The sequence below is a fragment of the Gobius niger genome (genome assembly GCF_951799975.1).
Source record: "Gobius niger genome assembly, chromosome: 13".
Taxonomy (NCBI): domain Eukaryota; kingdom Metazoa; phylum Chordata; class Actinopteri; order Gobiiformes; family Gobiidae; genus Gobius; species Gobius niger.
The window spans coordinates 6,796,634-6,813,761 of NC_136864.1; the positions used below are offsets into that span (position 1 = coordinate 6,796,634).

At 42.0% G+C, this 17,128-nt stretch overlaps 2 protein-coding genes across 2 annotated transcripts in view; both read left to right on the forward strand.

The window, feature by feature from the left end:
• The window catches only part of ak5 (adenylate kinase 5), a 156,440-nt gene that overhangs the window by 95,405 nt on the left and 43,907 nt on the right, over window positions 1-17,128 (forward strand). The window contains exon 7 of the mRNA XM_079569766.1: window positions 5,686-5,776. Coding sequence (XP_079425892.1) covers window positions 5,686-5,776 — 91 coding nt within the window. The remainder of the gene's footprint in view (window positions 1-5,685; window positions 5,777-17,128) is intronic.
• Window positions 6,547-8,312, forward strand: LOC306972989 (tripartite motif-containing protein 16-like). The gene has a single exon (XM_079569767.1). The coding sequence runs from the start codon at window positions 6,567-6,569 to the stop codon at window positions 8,259-8,261; it is 1,695 nt and encodes a 564-aa protein (XP_079425893.1). The 5' UTR covers window positions 6,547-6,566; the 3' UTR covers window positions 8,262-8,312.

Consider the following 17,128-nt stretch of genomic DNA (forward strand, 5'->3'; position numbering starts at 1 on the left):
ACTTCTAATGCCCCTTCACTCATTTCCTTCAAAGTATTTGTATGTTAAGCTTCATGTTGCTAAAGCCACTTCAACATGTTTTCCCGGTCACATTCTTTATCTTTCAGCTCTAAAATAGATCTTAAGAAACAACCTAAGTGAAACAGATTACTTTTAGCTGATGTGTATTTAACTTGAGGCTATTTTTCCAAGGCTCTTTAGGTGCTCATGTTATCATTTCTATTTAATGGCTAAGCCTGTTAAACTAACTTCAAAGCATCTTTTTAAGGAATCTGGAACAAGGAAGCCTAGTGTAAGCTGCTCATTGTAGATTCTTCTGCTATTTTACTATGGATGTCTGCCCCCTATACAATAAAGGCTGAATTTCTCGATTCTCTGCCATGAGGTTTGATGCAGCTCCAGCACTGTCCTTGAGAAATGACTGCTGTGAAGAGTAGGGCGTTTGTGCATAAGTGGATTATGTTAAGCCTTAGAGAGAGAGAGAGAGTTTGATTTATATTTAAGGAGGCAGGAGGAAGTGTGTGCGTTTAGCCTGTAATGTTATGCTCATTGTCTGGAGAGTGACTCGCGCCCAGATCCCACATCTTCCGCCTGTTCGCTTCACTCCGTTCCAGACGCCTCCGAATGACAGCGACATCAGCGGCCGCTACCTCCACTTCAGCCCGCCCACTTCTCTTTCACTGTCACAGGACTTTGTTTTTTCCTCCAGTGTGTAAAGCAGGGGTAGGCAACGTCAGGCCCGGGCGACTAATCCGGCCCTCCAGCACAGAACCTCTGGCCCTCAAGATGATTTTGAGAAACATTATTATGCAAATAAGAGATCAAATTCCTTTACAGTACTCTAAAAATGCAAGAAATAGTGTCAGTATTTTAACAGTCCTACAGTAAAACAGTGAATCTCAACTGGTGGGTCAGGACCCAAAAGTGGGTCCCGGAACCTTTTTCAGTGGGTCGCGAGTCTATGGGAAACTTTTTTTCAACATGTTCCATCTGAAACTGTATGGAATTTCAGATTTAAAGGCATATCTACTGCTTGTTCAACAAAAACTTGTGTGGGAAAACATCATATTTTGTACGATATATGACAAATTAAGGTTTTATTTGGGTTATTTGGGCCTGTCATCCAAGGGTAACGTTGGGGCCCGACTTGGGAACCACTGATGTAAAACTTTGGCATTTGCACATAAAAGTTCTTTACTTTAGGCTACAATGTTAAGGTTCGGCCCTTGGTGTTTTGGCGATGATGAAAATCGGCCCTCCTCAACGCAAACTTGCCTACCCCTGGTGTAAAGGGACAGAGGGGCCAAGAAAAGTTACGTGAATGAGTGCAATAAAAATGTAATTGGGATGTGTGATTGTGTTTGTGTGGACAAAGATAAAGGTAAAAGTCAGAGCAGATATAAAATCCAGAGTTGTTGCCATTCTCTTTCCTTTGTGGTGCAATCTGTGGTGCAAAGAGAGAAAAAGAAAAAAGAAAAACAACGTTCCACATAGAGCTGACTTTATTACAGACGACACTCCCCAAATCAGAGTCTGCAGTGAGATGCAAGATACAGGCTAATGTTGCTAAACTAGCCGCTAACTCGCCGCTAACAGTTCTGGCGATTCTTACGCCGCTTTATGCCCAGGGGTTTATTCATCTGAACAACTAACCCAGCAACTAAAAAGTACTCAGAAAATCCAAAATAAAGAGATACAGCATGTCTATATTGAACGAAAATGCTGTAGCTTCTGGCTAAGTTACTATAAAGACACGAGAAAATCCACATACAGCTGTAGTAAAGGCAAAAAGAGACCATTTAGCTGCAGTAATAAGTAACCCTCTCAATACTATTGTTAAATAGAAATATATAAATGAATAAAGCACAGGCATTGAGGAGCTTTTGGACATGAGCTGTTCTGTTTATGATGGACAGTGCAAAAAAAGAAAAAGAAAAATATAAATAAAATGGCATCTGTTCAATTCTGATATAACTTGTCTTTAAAGTGTAGCCTACTTTACTTAAGGAAATATAAATGAGTAAATTAACCAATCATTAACTAATCTGCTGTGAAAAAGTCGATCTATAAACCGTCTATTCACTTCAAAAAGCATGTTTGAAGAAAATGTCTTGTACTCGTATCGGTTTTAGAAAAAGTGGTATCGGTGCATCCCGAGCTTGAAGGAAGAGGCATCTTGATGGAAACGGGTGTTGAGATAATTGAAGGATATGCCAGATATTTGCACGGTACAGATTAGAAAAGGGAAGGTCCTTTGTAGAAAAGCATTAAAGCGGGAGGAACCTGAAAGGACTGAGCGAGAGGATGAAAGAAAAAATCCCACAAAAACACAACAAAGATGTACAAAAGTATCCACTATTTCGCTAAACTTTGTAACATAATAAAGATCATTTTATCAAGAAACAGTGCCAATCATTCCTAGAAGTTATTTTATAGTAATCCCCCGGTACACAGACCCACTGCAAACAAACGTTACTGTATTGAAAGGCCTGTCTGGGAGGAAACCTGTTGTGGTTTGGCGGTCGTCCAAGCGCTCTGCCTCGGTCGGCTTTACTTTTGGCACACGCTGGAATCCTCAGAGCTTTTCCTTTGAAACCTCGAAGACAAAAGGCTGTTACGAAATCTGCTGGAGCCACTGAAAGTTCCTTGTCGATTACGAGGCAAAACGCGATGTCCTGATAAAAATGACTTTGCTGGACGTGTTCAATTGAATCTTGATTTAAAAACTTTGGCAATACTTCAATGATTTCTTCAGCTTCCAAAGTCCAAGGACAAAGTGTCGACCGAGACCAGACTCAGCTAAAGCCCTTCTCCAATCAGCCGCACATTTCCACGGTGCATTTGACTCAACGTGGTGAATAAAGGTCGTCTGTCGTGATGGAGGAGAATAATAAATGTGGGGCTGTTTGGAGAGCTTGCTGTTCTCCCTGTACTCTCTGTGTCCCACTGAGCCTGATGCTTTTACACCTTTAAATATATACCCGGTGATAGTTCATGCGAGGACCTCAGACTCATAATGGCTTTGGAATTTAAATGGTCGCAAATGGCAAAGACGGTGATTATTAAGGTCAAATACAATCGTCTGCAAATTAATTCTCGTGCTCTACTGTGTGTCCTGATAAAGTGCATTTGACAGGTTTTAATGCTTTTGAAAATATGACTAACTTAGATTGTTGATTGTATTTCAGTGAAGCCATAATTGTAATGTAAAAATTAAGCTGCAGACAGGAAGTGGCATAGATAGAGGTAAAGATCGATACTACTTTTGTTGGTTCATGTGGACTGCGTTGGTCTTGGGGAGCTCGTTTTTAGGAGATGTGACATCAATGCCCCCAGTTGCTTTGTGTTCATGTGCTTTTTATATGGGAAAGTGGCATAGGCGCTGCAGAGCTGGAGCAACCCCTCAAATCTTTGGGCCCCCTGGCGAATTTTGCCCTAATTACAAAATGATTCAATAAATATAGCCGCGGCGCTATTTCGCTCCGCTCGTTTAGCTCCATAGCTAAATGGACACTGTGAGATTGATCCCGACTTTTTATTTATTTATTTTTGGCCTGAGCACCCACTGGGAAGAGCATAAATTCAGCAGCTATGGAAAGTGGGTGTTTTGATGTCATCAGTTAAAAACGTCATCATTTGAATCAGTGTTGTTTTCGTCAACGAAGACGATAACGATATCTTTTCATTGACGCCCCTTTTTTTAATGGCGATAACGTAACGATGACGAGCTAAAATGAGCTCTTTGGGGACTAAAACATGACGAGACGTTTACAAGTTTACGTCAATGAGACAAGACAATAATGGGAGAAGGTTTTTTGTCAGATCGTTCACAAACAGTTTGTGCGTGGAGTGAGAGAACACACGGTAAACGTGACCCGGAGCGGTGCCGTGCTGCTCATGAGGCGGCCGGTGTAACCGGGCAGCGGCGCCTCTTTCTCTCTCTCTCCCGTGGCGGTCACTGCTCGCGTACATCCTCCACAGAGCGTCTGACATCCATGTCACAGGGACTTTATTGTTTCTCAGGACAGTTTTCAATACCGTGGCATCTGAACGTAGAAAGCACGTCGATGTAGGCTACGTATGTGCAGACAGCGCTGTTGGTAAAATAAAAAAATCTCAAAGCGCTGATCAGAGGACGAGGAGAGCGGGTGCTTTTGGGAAAAGTACTGTTCACAGTCGGCCTATCACTTCTGCCAGTGCTGGCAATCGTGGTGTCATCTGTTTGTCAAAAGCTATAGAAAGCCAATAGAAGCTATTATTTATCACAATTTCCAAGACTTATCGAAATTAATTATAACTTCTTATAATGAAACAGACAAAAACTTGACGAAAACCTTTTTAATTTTCGTCTGACTAAAACGTGACTAAAACGATCACATTTTGAAATGACTAAAATGTGAATAAACCTAAATGCATTATTGTCCAAAAGACTAAGACTAAAACTAAATGGGCTGCCAAAAACAACACTGATTTGAATGTGTTTGAATGTGTTGTTAGCATCTCAAAAGCTAAACGGTAGTAAATTTAAAGAAAAAAAGGAGGTCCGAGGCACAACTGACTTTCAAGTAAAAATCGAGGGACATCAACGCGTTTTGACCGATTAGGTCTTCATCAGGGCAGACAGTGAAAAACCAACCATGCACAGGTGCTATTAATAGTCACAAGTCACGTGAGGAGTCATGTGTTGCTTGAAATGGACATAACAAATAAACATTTAAATTACAAAATACAGTACTAGCTTGTGATGTGGAATGCATTAGAGTACATCTATGGAGAAAACACCACCTAATAAATACATGGTTGTTTACATTGCATAGACACATCCAACTAGTATTAGTGGTAGTAAATTTACTCTTTACTAGCATTGATGTCAGGCATTTTTCTCTCAATCTTGCTATTCCAAAGGATGACGACAGCTCACAACAAATTCGCTAATTTACGCAGTCAGGCGCAGAAATCGGGAAGTTTGTTTTGACCTGAGTTTCCCAGTTGTTTCCCCAGTTGAGCGAGGGTTTCCCAAATGGGGAAACCGCTTTCCACAGTTCCAGAGGACCACATGAACGCCGCGTTTGACTCACTCAGGAACAGGCCACCGTTTTTCCATACTGAGATATGTTCTTACCTGAGCTTAGACGAGTTGATCCGTACCTGCCTGGTCTTTGTCCCCGTAGAAGAGCTTGGTCGCTTCCAACTTCACCCCTGTTTGGAGCCATAGGAATATACTGGTAGAGGCCAAACACTAACATCTTTGGTCGTTTTGCGTGACTGAAGGCACGCACAAAGACCAGACAGGTCCTCATCAACTCGTCTAAGCTCAGGCAAGAACATGTCTCAGTATGTAAAAATGGTGGCCTGTAGTACCTTTAAAATGGTTTGCCCCTGTATGTCACTTCCTGTCAGTGTCTAATAAGGAAATGAAACTATAAACACAATGGTCAAACTAAATAAAGCCGGGGGAAAATGTTTAGCAAAATCTTTAATAGAATTGTTTTCAGTAAGTTTTAGCAAAAATTGTGTCTAATGTGTCCACATATCGTAAATGGGCACTGTGGACTAAAATATTGCATCTTAACACATACATTCTAATTCTAAAAATCTAATCACACTCTCCCCAGCAGCTTTCACTTACTACTCATCGTGGCTCTGTTGTATGATGCTCAACACGTTTCATCAAATCTCTTTCAGCTGGACGCAGACCGCGACGAGGAGGAGGTTTTCTGTGACATCAGCCAGACTTTGGACAACAAGCTGTTCGCCCCGACAGAACCTGCTGCCGGTGAGTCCACGCTCAACAAAACCTCCACTTTAATGACAAATTATTTACACTTGGGATGGTCAAAAACAAATAAAACTCCCCAAGATCAGATATTGTGTTGCGTTGTCCTCTTGCTCCCTAAGCTCTTAACAATGAGAACTCAGGGTTTAGGGGGGAAAAATTGAGCAAATGGCAGCTCTAACTCACTTTTCGTTTAGTTTAAAAATACTAATTTATTAATAAAAGTTGAATGATTTTCACTTGTCTTTGTGCCGTCGTCAATCACAAACAGTAGATGCTCGGTGTTAAGAGTTTAGCATTGATTTGGCATGTTCACTGGACATTATGTAACCAGAAAATAAATGTGTTTATTTGCTCATTTGATATGGACAACAACGTCAAGGGTTTGAACTGTGAATACCAGTCAGTCTTGTATGTAGCTGTTTTTTTCTTTTAAGATAAGATAAAATAAGATAAACCTTTATTGATCTCACAAAGGAGAAATTCACTTGTTACAGTCGGCATTATCTAGACTCCTACATTTCACAATGACTTTGTCCAAACTTGATCTGGGGCGTGTTTTCAGGACAACACCCCACATAACATCACTATGAGATCATAAACAGGTATTTAAACCTTAAACTCCCCTTGGGAGTTTTCTGCCCCTCCCTCTGCACACACAGCCTCGCTCTGATCTTACTGTATCCTCCTCAGTTCCACACAGAGTATTGTGCGGAGCAGTCTGTTTCCCAGCACTTTACACAAAAGTTTAATTTGTGTTAAACTCTCAGTCGCTCTTATTACTGGAGAAATGGCACAGAAAGCTCTCGACCATGAAGCCTTTTTTTGTCCCGTCTGTTTGGGTCTCATGAAGAGTCCGGTGACTATTCCCTGTGGACACAGCTACTGCATGAAGTGCATTAACCAGCACTGGGACCAACAGAACGTCAACTACAAGTGTCCTGAATGCAGAGAGAGCTTCAGCCCCAGGCCTGTGCTGGTCAAAAACATCATGTTAGCAGGTTTAGTGGAGCAGCTGAAGAAGACTGGGCTCACAGAGCGACCTGCTGACCACTGCTATGCCGGAGCTCAGGATGTGCCCTGTGACGTCTGCACTGGGAGGAAGATGAAAGCAGTCAAGTCCTGTCTGCAGTGTGTGGCTTCATACTGTGAGGACCACCTCCAGCCTCATTATGATGCTGCAATGTTTAAGAAACATCAGCTGGTGGCGCCCTCCAACAACCTGCGGCAAAACATCTGCTCTAAACACGGCGAGGTGAAGAAGATGTTCTGCCGCACCGACAAGCAGCTCATCTGCGCTCTCTGCTCTGAGGACCAGCACAAAGGCCACGACACAGTGACGGCTGCAGCAGAGAGGGCTCAGAGGCAAGAGGAGCTTCCGGCTCAAAGGACCCTGCTGCTCCAGAGCCTCCAGTACAAAGAGACATACCTGGAGACGCTCCGAAAGGAGGCTCAGGACATCAGCTGCTCTGCACAGGAGGCAGTGCAGCATAGTGAAGACTGCTTCAGAAAGATGGCCCTTCTCCTGGAGAAAGGACGCTCTGAACTGGAGAAGCAGATCCGGGCTGAGGAGCAAACCCAACTCAGACCAATCCAAGAGCTTCAGGACCAACTCCAGCGAGACGTGACTGAGCTGAAGAGGAGCATCTCTGAGCTGGACACACTGTCCCTCACACCGGATCACAATCAGTTTCTTCTGCGCTATCCTTCACTGAGCACAAACACACAGAGGAAAAAGCCAGCCAGGATTTACTCAGGAAGCACCTACAACTTTAGCAATGTGCTTGTAGTTGTGTCAACGCTCAGAGACAAAGTGCAGCTCACTCTGGAGGAGGACCTGATCGATAATGATCTGGCTAAAAGTTCAGTCCGTGTTTCATTGGCACCTGCTGAACTCAGCACCAGAGAGGACCTCCTACATTATTCAACAGAAATCACTCTGGACCCCGACATCGTCAGTCCCGATCTGTTTCTGTCTGATGGGAACAGAAGAGTAACAGTTAGGAGTGAAAAAACAAATTATCCTGATCATCCAGACCGATTCAGCGCGTGGCAGGTCCTGAGCTGTGAGAGTCTGACGGGACGTTGTTACTGGGAGGTGGAGTGCAGTGGGATCTGGACTGATATAGCAGTTTCATATAAAAACATTCAGAGGAAAGGAAATTGTTTTTCAGGTAATTGTAGATTTGGAAACAATGTTGTATCCTGGGCTTTACACTGTGACCGTATGCAGAGTAGCTATTCATTTTCATTTAACAGAAACGAGTCCCAGGTCTCAGGTCCAGTGTTTGGTGTCTTCACTGGAGCGAAAGTGTCCAGAATCGGAGTTTACCTGGACCACAGTGCAGGGGTCCTGGAATTTTACAGCGTCACTAAGACCATGACCCTCCTCCACAGAGTCCAGACCACCTTCTCTAAGCCTCTTTACGCAGGAGTTGGGTTTACCGGAAATGGACACACTGCATATTTTCCAAAGCTCAAATAGCTGTTTTTATGTTCAACGTTTGGGATTGTCTTTGTGCCAATATGACAACAAATCAGAGAGCAGTTTTCAGCTTTTTTGTGCAAAAAGCACACTTAGTATTTGTGTCTAATTGAACTTTTTGTGGTCACCTTTACATTCCATCTACAACGCTCAAGGATCAATTGTTTTGTAGGTTTTCTGGTGAGAGGGTCTGTCAGTGGTGGACATTTTATTCCCTATTTTTGTCTTTTTGTTGATTTAAAATATATTTTGTTCTCAATTCCCATCATATTTGTACAACTTGCTGCATGATGACTTGGCAACACTGGTGAAAGACATGTTATGAGCTGAGCAAACATAATCATCTGTACACTGGAAGTGCTAAATATTAATCAATACATTTTAAAAATCAATGGGTTTTTGTGTGTCATTTTCTGTTACAAATACTAAAACAAATTGCAAAATGGCGAAAGTCCAGTCTTCTGTATTAAATGTGCCTTTCAACCAATGTCTTAATGAATAACTTACCAGGGGCCTTTATTTAAGGTGAGACTCTGCAGGTGAATAGGGAAAAAAATTTAATTCAGAGATGTCAATTTTACAGTTTTGCTGAACATCACTGATATAAATATAAGATAAAAATATATTGCAAGTTTTCTCTAATTTTATGTTTTCATATAAAACATCAAAAAGTTGACAATATATTAAAATCTAATCTAAACATTGGATCAGCAGATTTAAATGAATTGGTTTTATATTATATTATATTTATATTGACATATTAGTTTGTAGTTTATTACGTTTCATGCACAAGTGGCTCCGGAGCTAACTAGCTTCGTAGCAGCTAGCTCCAATCTATTTTGTGAAAACAAGTATTTTGCACTAATAACACCAATAAAGCCGTTAACTACATAATAGCATCTCTTTTAAGATTATCACACATTGAGTCGGGCTTGACTCATTTGTGGTTTATTGCAGACTTTTTATCAACAATGAGCTGTAGGCGACTGAGCTGTAGGTAACAAGCTAACGGGCTAACCCAGACTGGCCACTGTCCACCGGCACAAATAATCACCCTTTTTTCAAGTGTATGGGCTGGATATAGGCTTAAAAACTGGGGAGATCCTGGCGTAGACCATGGGGACATACAGTAGTTAAAGATCCATGTGTCAGTAGCAAAGAGGGACTAGTTAATCCCAAAACGCTAAAGAGTCGTACCTCAACATGTCATTACTAACGTGCAAGTTGGAGGCAGAAGCACAATTCCATGTGTAAAAACTGTAAATACCTTTGTGAAATCAAACAGGAGGTACTATTATGGACTATAAATAGACTGGGAGCCCAGTTCAGAGGTGACAGTGGTTCATTATAGTTGACCATCTGTCATGTTTACTGCTGGAGGCCCCTTCAGTGCTGTATTTCTCTGATTGCATCGATCGACGGGTCAGTGTGAGGCTGGAGTCCCCTGACAGGGAGCTGGACTCAAGGAGACTCTGTGAGTGGCATCATGAAGCTGAAACCAATCACTGCTGGACATTTCCCTTAAGCACTTTCAAACTGTCACAATGTCAGCATTTTGTAACTTTTAATGCTTTGGTAAATACTTCAGTCATAAAGCATTTTCAAAGTTTTTCAAAATGTGAGAAACTCATTTTGGCCTTTTGGGAGTGTAATTTCCCACCTCATAGCCGTTGTTTTTAGAGCAGGTGAATATCTACAGAAGCCCTGCAGTGACATGCTCTTTCCAAGCGTCTCCCTCAGTAACCATGTACTTGCATATAATAAAAGGGCAGATCCTTCAGAAACCTTTGCTCTTCACTCCAAGAATCCCTATTTCCCTTTGGTTTGTCTCTCAGGTTCCTGTTTCATAGCGGTCACCATTTTGACAGGGACTTTGCTCTTTTTACTTGTTGATTAAGGTGAGACACGGCAGGTGAAACATACATTTTTCACGTTTTCTCCCATAACATTTTGATGTCAGAGTCAGGGCCGGATTTATGCAGGATCTTACAAGGGCTAAGCCCAGGGGCCCAGCAGGTTGAAGGGCCTTTGGGCATAAGGTGAAAAATGCATGCTCAGTGTGGGCTGTCAAATTAGTTCCCTCTCTCCTTGCATACTCCCTCACATGTAAGGCTTTATCAGATGACTTTTAACCTGAGACTAAGCCAGGACTAAGCCAAGACTAAGCCAGGACTAAACCAGGACTAAACCAGGTCTAAACCAGGACTAAACCAGGTCCAAACCAGGTCTAAACCAGGTCTAAACCAGGAGTAAACCAGGTCTAAACCAGGTCCAAACCAGGTCTAAACCAGGTCTAAACCAGGAGTAAACCAGGTCTAAACCAGGTCCAAACCAGGTCTAAACCAGGTCTAAACCAGGACTAATCACGGTCTAAACCAGTTCTAAACTAGATCTGAGCCATTTTCATTGAGCCTAAAAAATCTCTGTGGGAGGACCTCCAGACCTCCCTTTTAAATGCCCCCCCCTGGCAGTAGCAAAGGTTCTTCAAATTGGGGTCATTATTTAGACTTTTTTTTTTTCACAATTTTGTCATTTTTTAAACTAGTACTATGTTTAAGAAGTGACATGTTCAATGAAAAAAAAAAAAGATTTATCCGTTCATTGTAGAGAGAGAAATCCAACAGACAGACTTACAGTATATGTACAGATGTTGTGAAGGCGCTATATAAATAAAGATTGATTGATTGAGTATATGGGGGGCCCTGAAAAAACTTAAGCCCCGGGGCCCATTTTACTTAAGTCCGGCCCTGGTCAGAGTATAAGAAAGACAAATCTTATTTTATGTCACTCCGACATCTTATTCATTCACAAGTTTTGACATGTTTTAGAGCCACATGTCCTGCCCAAGGTGCTCGAGATGACGCTATAATCCAAATATGGTCACTTCCTTTGTGGGAGGAATCTGCTGCGAAAGACCGAAGAAATGTGTCGCACATGTGCACACGTTACTAAACATTAGGGCTGTTTTTTTTTCTTTTTTTTTCCATTCTTTCAACAACTGTTTACTTCAGTAGCTCCTTCTGACTCCAAACTTAATAGTCTTGGACCTAATAATATTTTGAAGGGGTGATTGGAGGGATTTTTCTAATATCTCATTCTCAGTCAGATTTTTTTAGCTTTGAACCCACCAAAAAACAAGGCAAAATTTGAAATATTGCAGATTTTTTCACTTATGATTAGCTTATTCAAAAACTAAACAAGATCCAAAATCCCGTCTGACATCTTTGTTACTCATACATCAGCAAAACAAAACCATAAATCTGAATCTGGGTCGATCCATTATTTAGATTTTGCACGAAAACTTGAAATGGCAAAAAAGCTTGCAATAGATTTTGTTCCAAACTGATATCTCTGCATTATAATGTTTCCCTTTTTACCTGCAATGTCTGACTTTCAAGCCCTTCTTACTGTAAAACCGGAAGTGTCCCCGTTTCCCCCCCAAAAGCATCTACTTTCTGCAAGTTCCGTGACATTTACTTTATTCACGACTCAGCAAAAGCCCAGTTGCGCTTGTTTTCGTCCCGTCTTCTGCTTTCCAAACCTAATGATGCAATGAAGCGCAATGGATGCTTCTTCTCTCCTTCCAAACCCAACTCAGACGTCACCATAGAAACAGACCCGGTAATGCTGGGTTGTTGTTTTTTTTATGCACAAATATTTCCACAAACCTCGTCCCAAGAATGCGGCGCGCTCTGGTGTAAGACCTGCAGAAGTGGGTTAAAGCAGCTGCCGACTGCTTTGGTGTAAATGGGACTTGTCTTATTTATTTATTACGTAATAATGTTGCTCACAAAATGGTGCCAGTGATCCGGAGGTGTTGCCACGGCTGATAATTAACATTTAGCGGAGGTGGTTTTGCTGGTGGAAAAATCAGGAAAATGAAGAGGCAAATATCACAATAAAAAGCTGAAGGGTTTGATCTATGAGACAGTAACGCAGGCCTATACAGTATATCCAGTAATCTTATCCAAAGCTTTTCTCTTTCAAAAGGGCACAGCTGTAGTGGCTTGTGTGGGAAATGTCTGTAACATAAGAAAATAGACATTGCCACAAATCTAAACTTTTATGAATGTTCAAAAAGTGGTGGTTGTGCAAGGTCTGAGTGCTGATAGATACAGACGGCATCTCGTCATAGAAGGGGGCGTGGCTTCGCCGAGGGGGAAAATAGAATCTTTAGATAAACACCATTTTCCACTCTTTTAGCCATTTTCTGGTGGAATATGAACTTATTTATCACACATAAATAAAGTCAAGCCTAAATTGGGCCCATATAGATATTTTCTCACAGAAGATTGTTCCGTAGAAGTGAAAAAACGGCAGTTGTAGCTAGTGCTAGCTAGCCGTTAGCATTAGTAACGCCGACTCTAACAAGTGAATTTCTCCTTTGTGAGATTAATAAAGGTTTATCTTATCTCTTATCTTAGCCCGATGCTAACATGTAGCACCATATTAGGATTCTCCGTTTTTTTAATGTATTTATGGGCTGTTAAACCACTTTGTTCCTCTCCATATCTTTGTATCTTTATTTAGTAGAAAACTATATTCATTATTCAGCGATTGTTGAAGTAGTTTTTGAAAATACATAACATTTTTAAACTCAGTATAGTCCCTTTAAAAAACTTCAGGCGTGGATGGGTTTAAAAGCACACTGTTCCCCCCTTACATTGCTAAAGCTTACAACATAAAAGTGCATTCTTATCCATCAATGTCACTCAAACTAGACTGTTTTGTTGTATGTCAAGTTTTACGGGGAAACGTATGACGACTTTATTCTCCGCTCCAAAAGCACAAAGGCGATGCACAAGTACATGCGCGATCGCAGAGACTGTTTGATGAAAAAGATGCAGCAGCAGGAAACACGGCTCTGCTAAATTACCAAGACGAGAGCTTCTTGCAAACCTGAAGAGAGAGCAGCTTCACACAGCGACAGGTCGGCTCACTTTATTCCCAAACTACTGTTTAGTTTGACAGAGAGTTGTCCATGACGTGGTAAAAGTAAAGCCCTGTGGTTGTTTCAGCTCCTTGTTCCCGTGTCCTGTAGCATTTCACTTTACAAATCTTACTTTATGCGAAATAGAGCAACAAAGAAGCTTGAATTTCCGATGCTCGATGCTTGGAAGAAACGACCCCAGAATGTGCAGTATTTATGTGGTTCATTTACTGTCCGTATTTCCCAGTAAACGGCCCACAGTGCAAACATGAAAATGCATTCACAGGTTCAATCAAAAAATATGTTGTTTTATTTATAAGGCTATTTCCTCAGCATTAACTGTGCTGCCTTTGGGAGCCAGGCCCAAGTGAGTTGAAAATAGTGCACCAGTGGTTCTGGAAATAGCCACATCATTTCCATACGGGGATGAGGAAAGTCGAGCAGAGACTGGACACAAGCAAAGCACTTTATTCTCTGTATCGAACAGGCTCAAGTTTTCTAAATGTGGAATGAAATTAGTTTATCCTTCAGTATTTTATAAAAGCAGATGTTTGTGAAAGAAACACCTTTTTAGGATTTTTAGAAATGTGACCTCACAGCTAGTTACGGTTACATTGACATTGTTGCTGCCTGAAAGCGCTCATCAACTCATCTCTGTGGAGAAATGTGATGTTAGAACAGAAATGTTGCGAAAGTCGACTAACAGTTTAAAAGAGAAAAGAAGTTGAGAGCGCTGCACTGGATCAAATGAGTCAAGATGCAGTGATGAACAAATAAATATGCAATAAAAATAAACAAATAAAAACATTTTTTCCTATTCCTTTCACTTACTATTTTTGTTCTTGCATTTTCTATTTTTTCCCCTCATTCTTGCTCATTTTTCATCACAAATATTTTCCACATTTTTGCCAAATTGTTCCACCATTTCCCCATGAACCCGATATTGTAAATTCGCAGATCTTCCCACACATTATTGTTCTGGTGTCTGGTTCTAGATGGCACAAGTAGTGTAGTACAGGTATCGGAAAATGTACAGGTATTGGTATCGAAAACCAAGTATCATTGAAGTAGTTGAAAAAATGTTTATGGTTTCCAGCCCTATGTAAAATTTGCCTTGTTTTGTTCTGGTTTAAAGATGTGTTTTACTGTAGCCTTAAAGGGGGGGGTATTATGCATGGTATTATGGGTATTTCAAGCTTTACATCATGTTATTGAAAACTCTGATGGCAGCCATTTTAGGGATAGGTTTGCCTGAGTCCTCCTAGGAACGCCCCCACCTCCTGGAGACGCCTCCGAGCTTTCGTCACCAGCCGAGTAACCAACCACTGCTCCTCAGCAGAACCCCCTCCCCACTGATGCCACAGACAGCGTGTGGAGGGGGCGTGTCTGAAAGGGTCAGAGGTTCTTAAAGAGACAGAGGCCTATTTCAAGACATTCACTACAGCCATTTTGAGAGAGCAATTTTATACAAGGCAGTTATTCTAATTTACTGCATTTACAGACCAACAGAAGGTTGCGTCATCATTGTAGTGTGATATAGACTGGTGCCATGTGATTGAAAAAAGCACAATACCCCCTCTTTAAAGCCTCCTTTAACTGTTCTCAACAGCTGTTGAGAATTAGCATAACACTTGAACTCTCCATTGTTATTCCTATGACTATATTAAATAGATGCTAAAACTTAACGATCTTTATGGCACAGATCGAGTTTGTTTGGACACGTTTGGCAGTCAAGGTGATGTGCTCTGAGCCTCCTTTCCGTCATCGCTCCAGGAGATTGCCACGATGTGAAAATGAAATTACAGTCTATCAATCACCAGCTGTTTCAGGTCGTTCCCTCCTCTGCGTCTTGTGGAAACACAGTCTTAACAAATCGGAAGAACCGCTGGGTCTCGTCGCCCCAGACAGTGTCAGGTTCCGACTCTTGACGAACTCGTGAATTCCAAAAACTCACTTCCTCTGTCTTCTCCTGAGGCCTCTCTACTGTACGTGAGGCTGTGGAGGTGCAGTGACAGCCATGACCTACATTTTTCTCGACATTTCCTTCTGCAGCAGCAAAATGAACGTGCTGCCGAAACTTCCCACCACTGCGACGCTAAGCCACTAATGCTCCGTGACAACCTGCTGCATCTCAAACACGCTCAGAAGAACTGCAGCGGCATTTCGCTCGTGGTCCTTGGCTACAGTATGGTCAACCTCTCTTACATGGACACATTGGTATATTCTGAAGTTTTTCCCTTCACTAAAACATCCCGGGAGTCGTAGTTTTGCCTCATTCGTGCGGGTCAGAGAATCAGGGTTACTTGGGATTTTCTTTTACGGCTGAATAGCTAAGATAAGACTTTATTATATCCAGCAGTGGAGAAATTCACTTGTTACAGCAGCTCTGAAGAACTATCGGGGGGGGGGGGGGCAAAATAGTCAGGAAAAATGCAATCAAAGCAGAACCAGCAAAAGATGCAAACAAGTGAAGAAAAAAAATCTTGAAATATAAAGTATACAGTCCAAGTGCAGGTGGTTGACACAGTGACGCTGGCAGAGATTATTGCACATGGCTTTGCATAGCTATCTGCCTTTAAAGAAGGGGGATCCACATGCTTTTCGACTGCATCAGCAATATCAAAGCATGGATGGCCCATAACTTTTTATGCCTAAATCAGGACAAAACTGAAGTCATGGTTTTTTTGGCCCTAATTGCACCCCTCCTGACCTTGGCTTTTTGTCGGATTTTATCGAGCCGGTTGTTTCCAATTTGGGTGTAAGAGTCGATCCTGAACTCAAATTTGAGAAACGAATCAACGCAGTCGTTAAGTCCAGTTTTTTCCACTTAAGAAAACTGTCGAAATCGAAGTCCATTTGATCAAGGCAGCGTTTTGAGACTGTGATACATGCCTTTGTAACGACCAGGTTGGATTACTGCCTTCTCTGTTGCTGGCCCGCAGCTGTGGAACCAGCTGCCATTAGAGATTAGACAGGCCCAGTCCCTACCTGTTTTTTAAATCTCTCCTAAAAACGCACCTTTTTTCTCTGCCGTTTAACGCAAATGGATGTTGCCTGCTGTTGTTGTTGTACTTTTTTCCTCATATTTTTTACTGTAAATATTTGCATCGGTTTCTAAAGTGCTTTATAAATGAAGTTGGTATGGTATGGTATGAAGTTATTGCACATGAGTTACTTCACGCTAGAGTTGTACAGTCTGACAGCAGTGCTTTACGTCCAGATTCCTCATCTTCTCCCTGTCAGCTCCGCTCCAGATGCATTTGAATGACAGCGACAAAATAATAGATAAGTATTTAGGGGCAGGCGAGCTGTTAACTCCTGTCGCAGAGGAGATCGCTTTGAAGCTTGACCACTTCTCTTCCACAAACACAAGTTTTGTTTTTTTCTTCTTGCAACCGAGGGACAGAGGCAGAGAAAAGTGGAAGTAATAAAAGCTTAATTGTGTGATTGTTTTTGTGCCCTAAAGTGATAACAAACCCCTACAGATTGGAAATATCCAGGTTATATTGGGTGAAATAGTGACATTTTCGTTAAAATAATGTTTGACCTGTGTGGTGTGATCTGAACTGGATGATCCGGCTCTGATGGGGCTGGAAATTGAGTCGATCCATACTTTTGTCTGGAAGAACGGAGAAACAGGCGGCGACGGAGGCCCTAAGAGAGGCGAGGGAGGATGCGGAACGTTTCTCAACAAATAAAGTAGAAACGGATTGGCTGCGGAGAGCGGGGCGGAGTGGAAAGGGCCAATCACAGAGAATGTGGTATCTGGGGGTCTGTCTTCCACTGAAGGAGCTGCTCAGCACGGGGTTAGAGGTGTTGTCCATGATGGATTTGAACCAGGCCTAACATCAGAGTCCATGGGGCAGCCCAGGATAGAGCTGGACTTCCTCACCGGCTTCTCCGCATTATTATCCCCTTAACTCCCACCTGAACCGAG